At 37.5% G+C, this 15,728-nt stretch overlaps 2 protein-coding genes and 2 pseudogenes across 3 annotated transcripts; 1 reads left to right on the forward strand and 3 right to left on the reverse strand.

Annotated features, from left to right (window-relative positions):
- Positions 1 to 595: 595 nt before the first annotated feature.
- LOC149029835 (uncharacterized) lies at positions 596 to 4,089 on the reverse strand. The gene is made up of 3 exons (XM_089142183.1): positions 3,755 to 4,089; positions 1,409 to 1,500; positions 596 to 755 (listed from the first exon to the last, which is right to left on the reverse strand). Exons 1-3 carry the CDS (start codon positions 3,998 to 4,000, stop codon positions 743 to 745), a joined length of 351 nt encoding a protein of 116 aa, XP_088998309.1. The 5' UTR covers positions 4,001 to 4,089; the 3' UTR covers positions 596 to 742.
- A 2,465-nt stretch (positions 4,090 to 6,554) lies between these two features.
- Positions 6,555 to 9,090, forward strand: LOC149029836 (glycosyl hydrolase 5 family protein-like). The gene is made up of 3 exons (XM_089142184.1): positions 6,555 to 7,215; positions 7,307 to 7,904; positions 8,073 to 9,090. Exons 1-3 carry the CDS (start codon positions 6,625 to 6,627, stop codon positions 8,507 to 8,509), a joined length of 1,626 nt encoding a protein of 541 aa, XP_088998310.1. The 5' UTR covers positions 6,555 to 6,624; the 3' UTR covers positions 8,510 to 9,090.
- An 88-nt stretch (positions 9,091 to 9,178) lies between these two features.
- Positions 9,179 to 12,119, reverse strand: LOC149029837 (putative methyltransferase At1g29790; annotated as a pseudogene). The gene is made up of 2 exons (XR_016171201.1): positions 11,160 to 12,119; positions 9,179 to 10,754 (listed from the first exon to the last, which is right to left on the reverse strand). The product of XR_016171201.1 is annotated as a putative methyltransferase At1g29790 (transcript).
- Positions 12,120 to 12,925: 806 nt separating this feature from the next.
- LOC149029838 (RING-H2 finger protein ATL67 pseudogene) lies at positions 12,926 to 15,643 on the reverse strand (annotated as a pseudogene).
- Between the last annotated feature and the right edge of the window lie 85 nt (positions 15,644 to 15,728).

The following is a 15,728-nucleotide window of genomic DNA, read 5'->3' on the forward strand; positions in this document are numbered from 1 at the left end:
ATGTGAAGCATGAGCCATACCCAATAGTTCCAGAATTCCATTTTTTTTTATTATTATTATTTTCTTCAAGCCTTAAATGATCTTGTATTGCTTTGAAATTAATTTAGGTTTGGTCTAGGACTATTGATCTATGACTGCGTCATGTGAAACTTATATTTTGATTATTGCAAATATTTTTTAAAGTTTATTATTTTTAAAACTATTTTGTATATTGCAAAATACATATGTATACATGATATATGGGTTTGAACTTAATACATGTGAGACACCATCACTTGGTCATTGTATTTTGTTGACTTGTTGTATATATAACCATTCTATCAAACAATTCATGTATGTTGATAATTCTATGCATGTATGCAATACAGTTTGTACTTGTCGGAACTAATCATTATGTTAGTATACTTGAATGATAACTTTTGAGTGGTCTTTTTTAGGCAAAATACTAGTTCCATTGTGTTTATTATGCTTTAATAGGTAGAAGGCAAGAAAGCAAATGAAATGGAGGTCATATAAAGCCTAGAACCAAGGGTCAAATAAACGAAATTAGCTTTCCACCAAAATCGCAACTTAAAAGATAATAACAAAATCCATGATGCTGTGACATACAGCCTAGATGAGATAAGGTTTCAGTATCTGATAGCTAAAAAAGTTGTGAAGGAAGAATATTCTAGAAGAAAATCAAAGTTTTCACCTATAGGACAATTGCTGAAAGAATTGTCTCGAATGTTGTTTGATGGTGTTAAATCACATGTCTGCACAACAAAAGTAGACAAGTACAGTAAAATAAAAAAAAACTTACGAGCATCCAATAATAAAGGCCTACGGATACAGGAGGTTAATTAAGCTGCTTCCTTTTTGGCTGTTCGTCATGTTAACTTAATAAATATGAGAGCGGGAAACACATAAAGCACAGTTGAAGAACAAAAATCTAGTGAGGAGCTCTTATTTTCTCCAGGACATATCTGGAGAAAATACAAAGTACCCAAATATTTCAGATTTCCCTCTGAGGAATAGATGGAGATCAAGCATCCTAGTAGACTAAAGAAACTTAAACTACTGTTTCACATCCATTTATTGGAACAGACATCTCAGTTCATTCGATAGTCCTAACAAATCATTCAGCCTAAAAGCCCTTTATAAACCAATTTTCCACTCCTAGCAGCTATATAGAATCCTTTACAAGCTAACTCCTCATTATCTAAGTCTTTATCTATTGTCCAAATAATGTCTCCAGCAAATGGAGTGACCAAATAATCAAATTTCTAATGCTATCGCCCTCTTCTCATATTGATCTATCCTTTGCACCTTAATTGTTCATTAGGAATTCAAATATACCTGCATTTACAGGTGTACACTGAATGCAACTTTTTTTACTTTTTTTTTTTCCTGGAAGTATAGAACAAACCTTTCTAGAAGTCTCAGATCAACTCTACCATCTCTACAGCTCCAATATTGTTGTTTCAAATAATTGATTACGATAGAAGTCTTCATCATGATCTGCAATAACCAAGTAGCAGTGACATTACAAAAACAGAGAGATAACTCATTTTAAGGGGGAAGAAGAGAAGAAAAATAGGCAGCATAGCATTAAAACTTGGATACTGTTGCCCTATGAATGTGTTCAGAATGAGAACCATGTTTCATCCATGATTTATTTCAGGTAGCTAGTAGAAAACCATCATAATGATGCAATTGGATATACTTCATTGAAGAAAAAGGAGGACAATTCCAAGACAAGATTCAGTATAGCATTTAAATAAGATAAGGAGGTAACCATCTCTTTTAATTTTGACATGGATACATTCATTGTCATCGAAAAACATTTGTCTTAGGTCCTTTGAAATAGCATCCTTTGAGAAAAATACAAAATCCATCTTTTTCGCTTCATGTTAATCCCAATTTACTTTTTTTTAGAAAAAGAAGCATATATTTGCATAATGTTGGGTACTAAAACTGCAGGTATAAAGAAGACAAATTTCTCAAAACTTGTCATGTTGTTCATGACAAGTAACTTAAAGGTTCCATAGAAGTTAACATCATTTTCTGGATGGTGGCCAATCACTTGATCAGATTACACTCAAACCACCAGAAATTCAGGATGAATGACACTAAAACATGTGGAGGGTGGAAACCAGGTATAGAACAGAACCACAAAGAACATAAAAACTGGCATTTTCTGCATTTCACCAGATGTTGCAAGCTTCTCAAGAAACAGAGTAACACTACAGGGATATTACTTATGGATATAATTGCAAGTCAGATACCAGTCCTTGCCATGTAAGATTGCCCTCCTGTGAGACACCTCGATGCCCCCCACCCCCCACCCACCCACCCAAAAAGAAGAAGAAGCTAGAATTAAAACAATGAAAGCAGGGTGAGAACAGAAGTTATTTTGACCAAAGAAATTTTAGTTAAAAAGGATTAAAAAACACTACTCTAAAAACCCAATATGCAATCTACAATAGTCCATGATAAGGGATCTAATAGGCCCAATATGCAAACTACAATAGTCTACAAAAGTCCAAGAGAAGAAGAAGAAGAAGAAGAAGAAGAAGAAAGAAAAGGCTGTAGGATGTGCTCAACACATCCATGTTTATTAGGGTCTGGGTAGAATCAAATGCCTGCAGCCTTACTCCAGTTTCCGGAGGCTATTTCCAGGACTTGAACTAGTGACAAATATTCATAAAATAAACACCTGACAAATGTACCAAGCATGACCTTCTAAAAGAGTGTCTCAGCGCATGAGGCCCCCGCTACAGCAAGGATCTGTGAGGGGCAATATTACACAACCTATGCTTTGCAGGAGAGGCTCTCTTCAAAATTTGAACCTAAAACCAGCAGGTTGCAATAGTGCAACTTAACCATTGCGTCAAGGCTCACAAATAGGCAATAATGCAACTTAATTGAGGGGTCAATAGCCATTAAACCATAAATTCATAATTACTGGGAAAAGAAAAAAAACAAAGAAGCAAAAACATGGCTATGGCAGAGTTAAAAAACACTACCCAAAAGATATGATTAAAAGCAACATTTCAGCTGGAGAGTTCCATGTCAATTATCCTCCCTTCCATTTCATCTGCAGCTACAGCTAGATTTATAGCATTTTGAAAATTTAATTTTCTTGATTCACTTGAATAATTAAAGATCCCAGGTTTGTACACAATGAAAAGATTTTGCATTTATTTTCCCTACTCTTAGACATTGTGCCTTTTTCATCCCCAACTTTATATGGCCAAACGCTCCAAATGTTTGGGAGAAGCCCAACTTTATACGGTCAGATGCAACAAAGGTACAGCATCGTTCTTATCATCCAGTAATACAGATTCCAGTGAGCAACTTCAATGCAATCCTCAGAAGTCCAGGGCGAAATCAAAGAACTCACTCTTCAGGTTTTGCCTGGTTTTAAGCATTACAGTTGCGGTTAAAAACCTCAAACCTCTCCAGATGGAAGAGTAGAAATAATATTGTTGTGTAATGTCTCTAAAACCATTTGAAACCCTCAAGGTAATAACATGTACTCACCAAGCGTAATAGGCCTTCAGCAAGCGACTAAAGAGTTCAAGCCTCTTAGGAATATCAATGTCCTTTAAGATTAAAAGTTGGAAAACATTCAAGCAGCATCATATGATTAAATTCACACGAAATGGGAAGAAAAACATTCAAGAACCGACATCAATGAATTGGAAAAAATTCTGCAATTAGTAGTAAAGAATAATAAATTGCAGAAAAACAATCAATCAGAGAACAATACCCCTGTTTCAATCTTTGAGAAACACATTTTGGCACTGAGATGCTGAAGCAAAGCTTGTTGTAGGCACAGAGAAGCCAATGAAGCAACATTTAAAGCAACGCCTTGGTTGAAGCCATCATCATCCCGAGAAGCTCTCGAAGAAGAAGAAGCTACAGAACCCATTTTCTGCCAGAATCCTACAATATTTTGCCCTCGCTTTTCGCCTCCATTGCCCAAGTTTGAGTTTGGAAAAACCCGTGTCGCCATTGCAGAAAACAGAGGATGGTAGCTGAGTGAATTTGTTTGAAAGCATATTCGATTCTCTAAAAAATAGAATATGCTTGGAAGCCTTGGCTTCTGTCAATGATTCAGTAAATGAACGATGACTAGCATACTCCAAAATACTCGAATCTTTGGAATTTGGAGAGTCAAGATTCTTAGGAAGTGTTTGTCATGGATTGTTAGAATGCATTCCAAAATCAAAGTCTTTTCACTTTAATATTCAAAATAGAGCAAAACTTTCATCCAAACACGGCCTTATTGAAAATTAATCTTATAACCCAAAAAATGGGAAAAAAATTTCGTCTAACCCCAGAGTTCCCCTAATATTAATACCAGCTCCTATTATCCAAAATTTCAGTTAGGCCCCTATTACTAGCATGTTATTTTCTGTTAATTTTCAATATTAGCCCCACATTCTATCCTAAGTTTAAAAAAACTAGCCATAAACCATGTCGCCCAAACTTCATGAATGATATGGTTAAATTGTAAGTCCAACTGAAAGAGGGGCTTAGCCAAGCAGGGAAGCCGAATATTCCAATGTGCCCAGTGGGCAATCGGCCAAAGTAAGGGATATTTAAGGAATAGAATCCCATTTTGTTAAAGGCACAAAATATCAAACGACCACTTTCAAGATACGTGGAGTGCATCGATAAGAAATAGGGATTGACTTGGACATATATGATATATCCACTTACTATACTTGAGTAGGACACTACTAATGAGGCAAAGAGAGAACACCCTACATTGAGCAATCTCCAATCCGGGACCTACATCACATCTAACAAACTACGGTAAACACAATTGACCTAAATAAACCCTACCATTTACCATGTAAACGTGCATCCTTCATTACTCATAGTTTCCATCAAGGCTTTAAGGCAACTTACGTCCAAAGTCTCTTCTGACTGTTGTGCTGCCATTGACTTGATAGTCAGCAACTTCCCCCGACCACCCATGGTTGAGCAAGTTAATTTTGCAAGTCATCCTTAGCAGTTGATTAAGTTATGGAAGCAACAGTATTTGGCATCATTTACGGGAAGTGGACATGAAGAAGCCATGGTGGCAACCAACAAAACTGTTAGAGACTGGGGAACAAAGGAACAACAAAATCAACTCAACACGCTTGTAGTCGGGCATGTTGTTTTATATGTTATCTTTAGCACAAGATTGCATGCATCAAATTTTACACGCAATAATAAGAATTTACAATTGAGAGAGGAAGAGTCACAAATGGTAAAGAAATATGAAAAAACAAGTCAAGCATATAGTTTTTCGTTTAAAATTATCTTTCTAAAAAGTTTAACTTAGTTACATCAACATTTGACTGTAATTTTTGGGAAAGAAAAAAAAAACATTTGACTATAATTTCTTAATGGTAAATAGTTTCATTACAATAGTTTCACCATGTAAAAGGTCTAATTTAATAAATTGAAAAACTCAATGGTACCATTAATTTTAAATGATAACCTAGGGCTAGGAGTGACAATGAAAATTTTTTTCCAAAAAATAAATAATTTAAAATTAATCACTTCCAAGGTTTTGAAAAAATTCCCACCATTTAGGTATTGATATTGGTTTGTAATTCTTTTTCTCATAATTCCGTGGAACTTCTGTTGATAAGATTTGACAGATGGTATCTTAGGCCCAAAAAAGATAGATGGTACAAAAAAAAAATCCCAATGGTTTTGAGAGCCCAGATTAAAACGGATGTCTCTCTCTTAAATTCTGTCCACTAAATAGGTTCAACTTTAGTGCTGTGCATTGTATGTCTCATTCTTAAATTTTGTCCACTAAATGGGTTCAACTTTAATGCTGCGTAGAGGTTAAAATTTTGACCACTCATTTTGTTTGTTTTTTTTTTTGTCACAAATAGATACGCTTGAAAAAATAAAAAATAAAATAAAAACCATACAAAGGTAATTAAAATTTCGCTCTCGACTATCCATTCCATCCTCACAGTGCCACACATTAACTAAAGCTCCATGCCCACTAAATTCTCTCTTCTCCTTGTCTTGGGATGCATGTATTTTTATTATTTTATTATCAGTGTCCCGAGATTTTATTGATGATAAACTGCTTGTTTACCCAATTTTCAGCCACTTTGCCAACCATTTATGACTCTGAATCTACAATATGCAAAACCCAACAACTCACGGTATCCAGGTCCAGTTGCTTGGGAACCAACTACCCCAACCTAACCCAAGCTCAGAACGTCCTCTGTCATTATCACATTTATTTCAAATCTTTAAAAGAGCCTGACATAGCCTTCATGTAATTCAATAACTTTTGACTTTGGAAAATCTTTACAGAAAAATGTAAAAGTGGGTACATCAAAGACACTTCTGGAGATAATGTTTCAAGAAATTTAAAACCATATTAGGTTAACAGCACCACTAAAATCTTGGTTGCATATTGATAATTGTTGTCGGTATTTGAGATTTGTCCTTTGGTGATCACATGATGGTATGTCGGATTTTTCCTATACCTTGGTTTTTTGTGACTTGATTTTTTTCCTTATATAAACAGTAGACAAGTCTCTTTTGTTCTTCTCAGTTTGAGAGAGAACAGTTTCACATCTGTCTCTGTTCTCTTCAGATCACACAGAAGAGATGCTAGGTATAGCCCTGCAATATTTCTTCATAATTCCGTTGCTGGTCTTTGGATCTCAGCTGGGTTTTTGTAATTCATTGCCACTCTCAACAAGTTCGAGATGGGTTGTGGACATGGCTTCTGGTCGTCGTGTGAAGCTAAGCTGTGTGAACTGGGTTGCCCATATGCAACCCATGGTAGCTGAAGGGCTTGACAAGAAGCCATTACAAGATATTGCTTCTAAGGTAGCTTCACTTGGCTTCAATTGTGTACGTCTGACATGGGCGACCAACATGTTCACGCGTACAGAGTTTATGAATGTCACTGTTGCTCAATCACTCAACTCTCTAGGACTTTCAGAGGCAGCTATTGGAATCGCTAACAACAACCCGTCTCTGTTCAGTCTCACCTTACTTCAGGCCTATGATGCTGTCATCGACGAGCTTGGTGCAAAGAATCTTATGGTGGTGCTTGATAACCATGTTAGCCAGCCCCAGTGGTGCTGTGGTGACAACGATGGAAATGGGTTCTTTGGAGATAGATATTTTGATCCAGAGGAATGGCTACAAGGTCTGAACACTGTAGCTAAGCGATTTAGTGGTAAATCTCAGGTTTGAAGTATGAACTTGAGCCAAACATGCTTTTACTTTTCTGCATAATTGACTCTCGAATGTTTCCTTGTTCATTAGATTTCACTTGCAGGTTGTTGGGATGAGCATTCGTAATGAACTTCGAGGGCCGAGACAGAGTGAAACAGATTGGTACAGATACATTAGACGTGGAGTGAAAACTGTTCACACGGCAAACCCAAATGTGCTTGTGATTGTTTCAGGGTTGAAATATGATACAGATTTGAGCTTCTTGAAGGAAACTCCTTTAGGAGTTAATTTGGATAACAAATTGGTCTATGAGGTGCATTGGTACTCGTTTACTGAAGGAAACCGTCAAGTTTGGAAAACAAAACCACCAGGGCAGGTGTGTGCTGGTGCTATTAGCAGGATTGAAGGCCAAGCAGGTTTTCTGATGCAAGGAGACAATTCAATTCCTCTGTTCATCAGTGAATTTGGTGTGGACCAAACAGGTGAGAACCTAGCCGATAATAGGTTCTTGAGCTGCTTTCTTGCATTTGCGGTGGAAAGAGACATGGATTGGGCTATGTGGGCTCTGCAAGGAAGCTACTACCTGAGGAATGGGCAAGCAGGGTTTGATGAAACATATGGTGTATTAGATGGAAATTGGAACCAAGCCAGGAATCCAAATTTTCAAGAAAGGTTTCGGCTCCTGCAAGAAGTTATCCAAGGCATGATCTTTTCCTTCTCCTTATCATAACTAACACACATATATATTCTTTACATATACTATGTTTTTGAAACAGGGTAATCACAGTTTACCAAATTCATTAAGGTTTGCAATTTAGTACTCCCTAAATTGGATCAGCTCATAAGAAATCTGAAATATTCTCATGCAGATCCAAGGTCTGATTCTCCAACCTATCACATTATCTTCCATCCACTTAGTGGTTTGTGTGTCCGAGTGACTGAGAATAACAGTGTTGAAGCAAGTGATTGTCAAGAGAGAAGCAACTGGAGTTACAAGGGTGACCAAGCCCCAATCAGATTGTTGGGTACAGATCTTTGTTTGAGTGTCATGGGGGATGGACTTCCAGTGACTCTCTCATCTAATTGCTCTAGTGAACAGAGCAACTGGAGCAGAGTTTCAAACTCCAAGCTACATGTAGCTGCCAAAGATGTGGAGGGCAGAGTTTTGTGCCTGCAGATCAATCCCTCCAACTCTTCTACACTTTTGACAAGCAAGTGTGTTTGCTCCAAAGATGACAGCACTTGTGAGGAGGATCCTGAAACCAAATGGTTTAAACTTGTTCCCACAAACCTAAAACTAAATTGATCTTTTGTCCTGCAAGGGCCTTTCTGATAGTCATGTCTGAATTTTAGAATCTAAAAAAGCTGGAAAAGTTGGTAGGGTTTCAAAATAGAGCACCAAAACTCTGAAGGAAGCTCTTTCCTTGGGACCTTTTTTTGTTCATTTTGTTAATTATTTATTCTACTCAGTTCCACCACCAGAACCATTGCCATCTCCATCTTGAGGTTATAACAAATGTACAATACTGGATTAGTTGAGTAATGATTCCCAGTTTGTAGTGAAACAAATTATTGAAGCAAGAAGCGAAAAGCAGATCTTTTTACTATATTTTGGTTTTGACAGTGAATCTAGCAGTGAAACTACAAGTTCATTCCACCAAAAAAACCCTACGAGTCTGGAAGGAAAAACAGAATCCTTTCATCCTCTACATAAAACCCATAGCCTGTAACTGATGCACCTTGCATGATTTCCATCCAACTCACCTAGACCTAAATAGACCTTTAAAGATAATTAAGATGAAGATCTTAGCTCATTTTACACTAAATAACAAGAGAGAGAGAGGAAAAAAGGATAGAAGACTTATACATACATTAGCAAGGGATTGAATATAGCATCTGCTCTGAGTTGGGGCACCAAGTCACTTGCAATGAGCACAAATGCACAATATGTAAAAAACAGAAGTTTTCTCTGCTTAAACTATCAAGCCTTTCAAAACTCTGCACTTCATCGTTTTCTTTTCTGAAGATTTTTTTTTTGTGAAAAATCGACAAGTGAATACAAGAGTTGAACAGTTAAATAATGGAAGTATACAAAGATATTACAGAATTGAAGTATTGTTGCAACATGATTATCAGAATGGCCTATGTGGCTTCTCTAGAACTGCGGAAAAGAAGACTTCTCTATCATCTTTATCAAGCTTTGGCACAATCACCCATTTATGCTTTCTGTACCTTAACATCTTAAATGATTCCAAGAAATCATCCAAATCCTCCTTCAAACAGAAGAAGTCATCAATCCAAAGCAGACCACCCGGTCTCAGAACACGATCCCAATCGTACAAGATGAAGTCCAATAGCATAAAATCTATCCATCCATCAAGAAATCTGGTTGTATGGACAATGTCAAGGGTGTTGTCAAAGAATGGAAGCCTCTGATTTATGGTTAAGTATAGAGGGATTAGCCCTCGCAGCGCAATCATTTCATTGAAGGGAGCCCCTAGGTTGAGGGTGGCTGAGACAATAGTGACATTGAATTCTCTCATGCGTGCAGCAAAAGTTCCAGTGCCAATGCTGAAATCCAATCCAATTCTGATCTCTCCCGGCTTGATACCCAGCACCTCAGGTATAAGGAAATCTGAAGTTAGATTTGTAGTTGGATTCACCTTGACAGGTTTAATCCATCTGGGTGACTCATGATCCACGAGATTAAAGCAATCGGCACACTTGAAAAACCCCTTTTTCGAGTTCTTCATAGCCAGGCAACTGAAGTTTTTGCATCTGTACTGACTCCATCGAACATTTCGATCATCAGGAAGCTTCCATAAAGATTCATTAATGGGGAAGGGCTTTCTGTAGAACTTTGGAGCTACTGACAAGCACCTCCTCCTGGGCAATGGATCGCACCCATGAACAATGAGCTTCTGAGCGAGCTTCCAATCATCATTGCAAATATCTCCCAAATCATAATCCATGTATTGTTCAAGTTCTGTTTTCATGGAGAAACAGGCATGACCAATGCTGGTGAAGGTCCCATTTGCTCCCATGAAGTTTTGTTTGCCTAACCGATTGGGCTTCATCTTCACATATTTTCTGATCTCTTCCACCAGAAAGTAATTAGCAGGTTCATCAGATTGTTGTGAGGACTTGAACAGAGGATGTGCAGAGCCAGTTCCATTCTGTGCCTGATCAGTTCCTTCAATCGATGATGAAGATGCTTGCACAGACTCTAGCTGACCCAAAATATCTGCAAGAAAAGCACTATATCTTACCACAGTGGACTCTGCTGGTGACTCTCTTATGTCAGTCATTTCTTCATGAATCTTCTGGATCACAGACTCGATAGTGCTGCTTGCTTCATTTCCATTTCTCTCTTGATCCACAGGGACTTATATGGTTAGAGAAATTATCAGGGCTAAGAATTGAGCTGAAAGAGTAGAAGTTGGACAAGGAGCTAATACTGAGGAGAATAGCAAGGAAACCCACTATGAACATGACCCTGTGTATCCCTTTCCAAGCTCCAAACTTCACAAAGAAATTTGAGTTCCGCATCTCTGCTAAGTGAAATCTGGAATCAGTATCATTTGCAGAAATCAAGTCCGTAGAAACAACTCCAGACAAAACCAGAAACCCAACCTAAAATCTAGACCAAGGACCCAACCAAATCCTAAAGGAAGATAAGCGCCGAAAGAAGTATTCATTGTGAAGCAAACTACAGATTGAGAAGGAAGCATCCATTACCAAAGTTTATGGGTTGAAGGAGAATAATTTGGGAACGTTGCGACTTGCCATTTATGTAAATTTTACCCCATCAAGAAGCGACATCCAATGCATATTTGGCTTTTGGGGTAGGTTTTCAACACCACAGTGCCGATCACTGCAAGTTTTCGTATTTCTTACTCAACGAAGTTAACTAAATCGGATCTAATGCGAGCGACTATTAATATTGTTGAACTCACCTTGCATTACTCACCCCATGTGATCTTGGTGTCTCACCTCTCGCACTTCTCTAGCTTTAATGGGCAATCCAGATAAATATGAAGGAGACCCATTATGCCCATTCTTCATCAGTCATCACCAGCAATTCTGGGCAGTGATTACTGCAAACCATGATGTCGTTGCTATTTGTAGTAACTACCTCTATCTGTTCTCTCTGGCATTGGTTCATCAATCAGATCTGCAGAAACTCAGCAACTGGACAGAGGAACCGAGGCAGATTGCAATTTGTCAAAATTTCTGGAGCATTCTAAGGAAAATGGGTTTGTAACTAACGATGAGTAATGCTCCCAAGTCACTAACGAAGTGCGCCATTGACCCAGCTGGAACGAACAAACATCACCATGCCAAACCCACTTGGCCAAAACTTCCCATTTTTAAAATCTGAAGAACAGAAGCACTAACGGGGTGGTTTATATGAGTTTTTAAGGATTCCTGGATATTAGCATTTAGCAGTAATGGAGTTTATTTAATTTTTGTCAAGGATCTGATAAAATTCCGATTATTACCAATTAAAAAAAAATTAAACAAATGGGTTGTCTTCTCACAGGTCAAATAGTTACTACGCCTGCAGTTCTTTAGGCTTCGTTGGTGGCCCAGAAACAGAGGTCCATTAATTTCTCAGGAAGAACATGCATCCATCTTTGTTTTTAAAATCTCAAAGGTCAAATTGTGAATACACATGCAATTTATTTATAATTTTGAGGTGGCCGGCACAAGAATGTGTATTGTCAAAGATTAAGATTTTTTTTTTTTTTTTAAATTATTGGGTTGGGAGAATGTGGAAATGTTAAGTTTATAACACCAACTGTTATAATGCATTCTATTCCAGCCGTATAAAAGAGATGCACCTTCCACGATCATTTGTAGAACTTCTACGTAAAATCAGATCGAAAGTGAGTATTTTCGTTTTCGGGTTAAGATTAAAAAAAAAAAAAAATCCTATTTTTGGGCACTGTCTGAGTTATTGGACCTCATACGGTGAGCCTAATTGTTATTAAGGTGTGTTTTATAAAATTGAAATTTCTTTAAGGGTCTATTTGGTATCCATTCTCATTTTCATTTGGTATCTCATAAGGAAAGAATTATATCGAACCGGGTCTACCCTTGGTTTGGTCATTGACTCCGGTCGAATATAGCTCAACCATGGTTGGATCTAAAAATTCGGTCAAAATCCGTCTAGAGTTCGAACCAAACCGTTACGTAAGGAAGAAGGAATGTTGCGATTAAGAATACAGCGTTATCCCGAAGATTTCGAGACACAAGATCGAGTTATAAACGGCAACTACCGCTATAGGAAGTGGAGGATCATGCCAAGGAAAGGTAAAAACCCTACCATCTAATAGCCACCAAGAAAAAACACAAACGAATCCAACGGTCAAGGAATGGAGATACATCTTATATAAACTAAAGCCTTACACCCAACAGAGGTATTTGAAACGTTTCACTCCATTCTATGTTGAATTCAAGCTCTACAACTCATTGAAACTTTGTGATCATTTCCATTATTAACTTAGCATTCGGAGGAGGCCTCCCAACCCCAAGGTCTAGCCATGTTTAACATTGATTTTGCAGGTCATTCCTTGGGAATCTCAAGCTGAACAAATTTTGAGACGCATCAGTATCCATTTTATATCATATTTTAACTTAAAATAATAATAAATAATTCTTAAATTTATAATTGATTTTTGGGTATTTTTTTATTCTATTCATTTTTGCACAAGAAACTGAAAATCCAAATCCAAATTAAGAGTATAATAAAAACTATATTCATTTGATGAAAACCCTATTGTTTCTCTTTTGTTTTTCACTCTCAACCCCTAATGATCTGTTTTCAAATTTTCATTTTGACATGTCAAACTTATTTTTATTTCATAACTTATTCTAGACAAAAATCATCAAATCATTTTTCATTTCCAATTTCATTTCCAACTGAAAATAGATTCTTGTATTCATTTTTTCAAAATATCTGCAAAATAGAGAATGAGAAGTGATACCAAAAAGACCCTTAATTAAGAAACTATCATTATTCTTAGGTAGAATCATGGTATGACTATGACACATCTCACACCCTGGAGTTGACCATAAGGAGTCCACATGCAGCCACAAGTGTGTGGAATTAAATCAACATTTAAATTTAAATTTTAGATTTTAAATCATCCAAAGTTGTGGGATTTCTTAGTCAACTGTTGATACGCCATCCTTGCTCGACTGAAAGATGACCAACGTATCCATGGCTGCAGAAGATTTGAAGAATATAATCGCAAAAGACGCCTATGCAACTACCATCCAAAGTTCCTATCTTGAGGACTTATCCAAAACCTTGTCCTTTCCAAAAGAAAGAATCACAACTTTAGTCAATCCATTGGTGTAATAGGGGCATCCAACACCACCATTGGACAAAGGTGGTGTTTGAAGATGGCATGAATGTTCCAAAATCTACAGACATCCTTGGCCCTAGGGCTGTCAAGAATGGAGAGAGTGGAACATTTGCAAAACCAACCTCCAGCATATTTCTCCCTCAAGCCCTACTTGTGGTAAGAAAAGAAGGCAAAATCTCAACCCTGAAAGTGAATTTTTTTTTTCTTATTATGATCCAATATAATAGGAAGCATCGTTTTTCTTTTTGGGCTACAAGTTTGATTTGACTTTCTTTATATGGATAGTATATGATTATTAAAACTCTTATATAGACTGACTAATGTGGACTAATAGAGACCGTTAGATCTTGATGGACGATCTAATGAGTTTTCTTATATAAATAATGCTAAGTCTTTCCTCTAAACCCTAATGCATCACATTATTCTTTACACATAAAGTGTTAGTTCAGAAAAGATGTTCCCTCGAGCCAGTGAATGGGAAAGAGCACAGAGGAAAATATTTAGTATCAAGTTGATCATAGAATCAACTTGATGTTTGTTCTTCATGAGAGACTAAAGAAAAGATTATGCTGATTTCCATTTTCAATGAATCCTACTTAAAGGTATATTTCATCATCATGCATTATTATAATAATATAATATTTTTAACAATCTATGTGATCTGGCTAGATTTATTCTTACGTGATATGAAGGAACATCAAAATGACATCCTTGCTGATTCTTCCACCTGTCACTTGTTTTATTTTTATAGCACCATATAAAACTCAGAGAGGACCATTGGATCACTCCACTTAAGCAGCAACTGACAACAGTTAAAACCAAAAACCAATTAGTGACTTAGTAAGGAAAAACATAACCCTTGAAACTTCAGTACAACCCAGTGAGGTCACAGTTATTTCAGATCAACTGATCACATTCCCAACTTAGAAACCCACAAAAGCATTTGACAGATTACCCTATTAGACTAGATTCCAGTGTCCCAATTTATTGGCTCTGGATCATGACGAAAAGGAATCCAGATCTTCAGAAGACAGCAAAACAGAGTTCATACAGAGCTTCAAATGCTATTGGGTTTAATTAGAACGCTAATCTATGTTGCATGAAAGAGTATAAAATTTTGCTTCAAAACCTTTTAGAGAAGCAGAGTACAGTATTGCAGTAGTTCATGTAGACAATCTATCTAGTTTTGCTTGAATTATTTGCTAAATCTGAACCCAAAATCCTAATCTAAGCACAAAATTAATTAACATAAGAAGTCAAAAAAGGAAAAGAAAAACAAAATCTTTCTTACAACCTAAGAACTGTGCCATCTCAATATTCACAGAAAGCCAAGAACATCACCTCCTCCGATTCGCCGGATACTGTGATAACGGCACGAGCTCAGAGAGTGGTGTCGACAACGGAGTAGGCATCGGAGAATTTCGACAAACAGGGCAAGAAGCATTGAGCTTCAACCAAGCATCGATGCAAAAGAGATGAAAGAAATGTTGACAATCAGGCATCATTCTAAGCATCTCATCTTCCTTATAATCGCAAAGACAGATCGGACACATGGAATCTCCGCTTGCACAATCTTTAGATTTTCTGAAAGGGAATTTAGGGTACGAATTGATTACCGTTTGATCGATACCGACAACGCTATCTTCGTCCCTGATTCCGTCGCCTTCTTCGGCAACGAAGATAATCCGCGGGAGGATGACGCCGTCAGTGTTTGAGTCATCGGAAACTGCTGGATTAGGACGGCCGCCGCGGCGGGAACGGGAGCGGAAGCAGACGTAAGAGGAGATGATGATTGTACAAAACAGAACCAGAAACCCTAGGGCTACAGCAATGGTGTAACCAAGGCCGAAATTGTTGAAGCTACCATGAAATATGTAACCGGAGCTTCCACCACCACCACCTTTGCCGGTGGAGGGCGGAGGATCGCCGCTGGACATTTTGAGGAAAAGTGGTGGGAGATGCAGATTTCATTTCTCCCCAGGTGAGAGAGAGTGATAGAAGGAAGGAATAACGGGAAGAGATTTTCTGGTTTCTCTTTCACTTTCTCTCTCTATCTCTCTCAGAGGTGGGTGCGTTCTCCAGCTACTGCATTTAATAGAAAGACGTTATAAGCATGGAAGGTACTAATGGAAAATTCTCAGTGTCACCCCT

The sequence above is a fragment of the Hakea prostrata genome, chromosome 1 (assembly GCF_041222555.1).
Source record: "Hakea prostrata isolate BN-2017 chromosome 1, UWA_Hpros_2, whole genome shotgun sequence".
NCBI lineage: Eukaryota > Viridiplantae > Streptophyta > Magnoliopsida > Proteales > Proteaceae > Hakea > Hakea prostrata.